Below are 3,380 nucleotides of genomic sequence, written 5' to 3'. Positions count from 1 at the left end.
ACAATTAAAAGGGTGTTTGAGTTTGTTATAATTGTTGTGTTTTTGATAAATTGATAATTGAGTTTGTTCTTTATGATAAATGAAACTTATATTTCAAATTTGAACTTATTTAGAGTAGATTTAGGTGTTGAATCGTGTGTTGGATTGTTAGAATTTAAAAAACAAATTATTATTTTTTATTCAGAACCACAAGTCTAGCTCATTTTTACATGTATTTCAGTCATGTATAACTAAAGTGCAGACATACCAAAAAAACATTTTTTTTTTTACGAAAAACAATAAAAAATCAGTAACACATGACTGAAATTTTAGCCTATGTGTAAGGCCCATAATGTATATTGGGCTTTTCTGTTTTGCAGCTTTAAAGCCCGCTCCACCTTGACTATTATGGGACTTCGCAAATAGTAGCCAATACATTTTAGCCCCTCATTTTGGGAGCATTTGCAGAAACTTGTCTTTCTTGAGGTCACAATTTACATTTTATTCCATACTCGTACAACGAGAAAATTTCCTTTGAAAAAAATAAATAACCTACTACTTTTAAAAGTGAAATTTAGACCAATGAATTAATGGGGACATAATTTAAAGAGTGACCTCAAAGAAGAACCTACGATTGAAATAGTCCCTCATTATGGCTAAATCCCCACTTTGTAAAAAGGGCTAAAGTTTATCCCGGACAGTTCAATGACCAAAATATCATAATTTAGTTCAATATCAAGAGTTTGATTTAATCATTTCGCTACTATTGTTGTCCAATTAGATAGCTCTTTTCTCGTTTAATAGAACATATATTTATATAATGAGAACGTATGAAATCGTAAATAACCGAGAGATATCTAGCATCTACCTAAGTAATGACTGATATCTCGAAGTGAATTGGATATTTGTGTTATTGAGCAATATGTAGGAAACTCATCGAAGGAAGAAATGTTGAGAGATATTTTGCTAGGCTTTTGCTTGCTTGTGCTTCATTTTGTTCCACCTTGTTATATTAATAACTTACATAACCATAGACTTTTATCCACTCATAACCATAAAAAAGTATTTAGCTATTTAAGATACATGCTTAATCATGGAGAAAAACCAGGACAAGCCCATGCAAATTCTAATTGGAGACAAAGAGATGAGAAGGAAGACAAAATGAAAACTTAGCAAGAAAAAGATTCATGCACTTTTTACCATCCCCACTACAACCACACATAAACATGCAACCACGAAATTTTCTCTAGGCGTGACAAACATAAGTGGGGTTCATTATCATGCTACATAAACCTAAGGCCACTATCTTCCCTCTCCCACTATCTTCCCTTCTCTTCTTCTAAATCTTTCATGAAAATTTTCTCCTTTTCCTTTTTATTGCACATTTTTACTAAATACACGATAAAACTCTTTGATAGTCACTAAAGTTTACAGTCTAATAGTACCAGTAAAAATATCTATCATATACTAAGTGTAAATTAAATTTTCATAATCCTGAATGTAAGGAATATTTGCTTTTAATAGAAACTCTTAGAATAACCTTTTGGTGAAATTTACTTGCATCACTCTACACAAGTCAAAGCTTACATTGATCATCAAGATCATCCACTATCCAATCCAATGCAATTACATAACTCATGCATCAATATTCTACTTCTTTTTAATTAAAAAATTTTCAACTAAACTCATGATCTAACAAAATTAAAATAAGATAAGTGAAATACAAAAACAAAGAAAAAAGAAAAGGTCCCCTACTTCATCCCTTTACTCTTAAAAAAACCACTTCCCACATATCTACCATCACATAAGGTACTAGTACCACCATGCTCCCACCTTACTTCCACCACCACCACAACCATCGCCGCGGCAGCAGCAGCACCTACTTCCGGCAAGAAGTAAAAGTCTGAAACACGACGTTTCCAGGGGCCGGAAAATCATCCATAGTGCAGCTCCGGCATTTCATTCCTAGTGGCTCGACAGCTTTGGCAATTCTTGTCCAAACCTCGTTGCTCGTCGACGTAGTCGAAATCGACATAGTCCCTGGTCGGAAAACTTGCACCACTTTCTTCAATATGTTCATAATGTCATTAGGGTCATCGTATATTGACCCAACACACTCATAACTAGCATAACTAAAACCATCTTCAGGGGTGACATGGATAGTAGAATAACGATCCCCATCAATACTATTCATGGAATATCCACAGGGATCAAACACAAAGTCACAAATTAAAGCATTTGGGTTAATTTCTGAAATACCCGTTATTTCAGTCATTTCATTTGCAGCCATATTTGGATGTTTAAAGAACTTTCTAGCAAGTACCCTATCAAGGTCTGTCATGCAAATTTCTATAGTGAAAAGATCATTTGGAATACTAATAATTTCAAGAGGGTCATAGAATTTGTCACAAGCAGTGAAAACATGCCAAGAATGAGAAATGAATTTTGAAGGCATAACAGAGGCTTTTCTGTAACAAAGATGCATAGGTAATTGTTCTTGTAAGTAAAAGATTTCATCTTTGAAATTTGTGTGTGGAAAAGGCTGAGCTTTTGGGAAAATAAAATTACCTCTAGTGTACCTACACTCACTCATAACAAATCCCATTTCACATGAGAATTGGATCAATGGAAGAATTGATTTCAAAAGCTGAGTAGTACCACATGTTTTGATGATAATCTTTGTAGGGTAAACAAAGAGGCTTGATTCAGACAGTACATAAGAATCAAAAAACTGGTTCCCAACAGCTGACACGACAGTGCATTGCACTGCATTTAATACTTCTTCAATTGATTCAAAGTCTAGTTGCCTGAGACCACCCATTCGGATGACTGGATCATCGCCAGAGAAATGTAACTCAAGCCTCTTTTCAAATCCTTCAAAACCAGAAACAGCCATTGATGATTATGATGATGATCAAAACACTTTGAATGGAAGTGTGTTTGATGAGAAGAACAAAGAGAGAGAGAAGTGGAGGTGGGAAGAGTTGGAACAGGGAAGTGAGTATATATAGGGGAATAAAGGGGGTCATGCGAGGTGAGGCAACAAAGAACAATAATTGTAGGCATAATGAATACAAGATGATGGTATGAAGTTTTTTTGTTTGTGTGAAGTGAGAGAGTTTGAGAGATCTTCTTGAGACAACAACATGAATCCAAATTCATTTCCACGCGCAATTCTTGTTTTTTTTGTTTACTTGTCTATTATTTGGAGTACTATTCACTCTATTTCCTTCACTCAAACCTTCAAAACAACCTACTATAATTGTCCAGGCCATAGAGGTGGTTACAAGATCTAAAGTTCTTCTAAGTTACTGAGATCTAAACTAAATAATTTATACATATTTAATAAATTTTTCAGATAAATACAAAATTTAGATTAAAGCTATTGAGTTCGGTCAAAT

General features: G+C 34.1%; 1 protein-coding gene across 1 annotated transcript; it reads right to left on the bottom strand.

The window, feature by feature from the left end:
* Positions 1-1,567: 1,567 nt before the first annotated feature.
* On the bottom strand, positions 1,568-3,095 carry LOC132599860 (S-adenosylmethionine decarboxylase proenzyme 4). Its single transcript, XM_060313038.1, has one exon. The coding sequence runs from the start codon at positions 2,873-2,875 to the stop codon at positions 1,859-1,861; it is 1,017 nt and encodes a 338-aa protein (XP_060169021.1). The 5' UTR covers positions 2,876-3,095; the 3' UTR covers positions 1,568-1,858.
* Between the last annotated feature and the right edge of the window lie 285 nt (positions 3,096-3,380).

This window comes from Lycium barbarum, chromosome 6 (genome assembly GCF_019175385.1).
Source record: "Lycium barbarum isolate Lr01 chromosome 6, ASM1917538v2, whole genome shotgun sequence".
NCBI lineage: Eukaryota > Viridiplantae > Streptophyta > Magnoliopsida > Solanales > Solanaceae > Lycium > Lycium barbarum.
This window is presented reverse-complemented; position numbering and strand designations above follow the sequence as displayed.

What these genes read in the sequence shown, in the direction of transcription:
- LOC132599860 (XM_060313038.1), bottom strand. Translation starts at nt 2,875, where the DNA reads ATGGCTGTTTCTGGTTTTGAAGGATTTGAAAAGAGGCTTGAGTTACAT.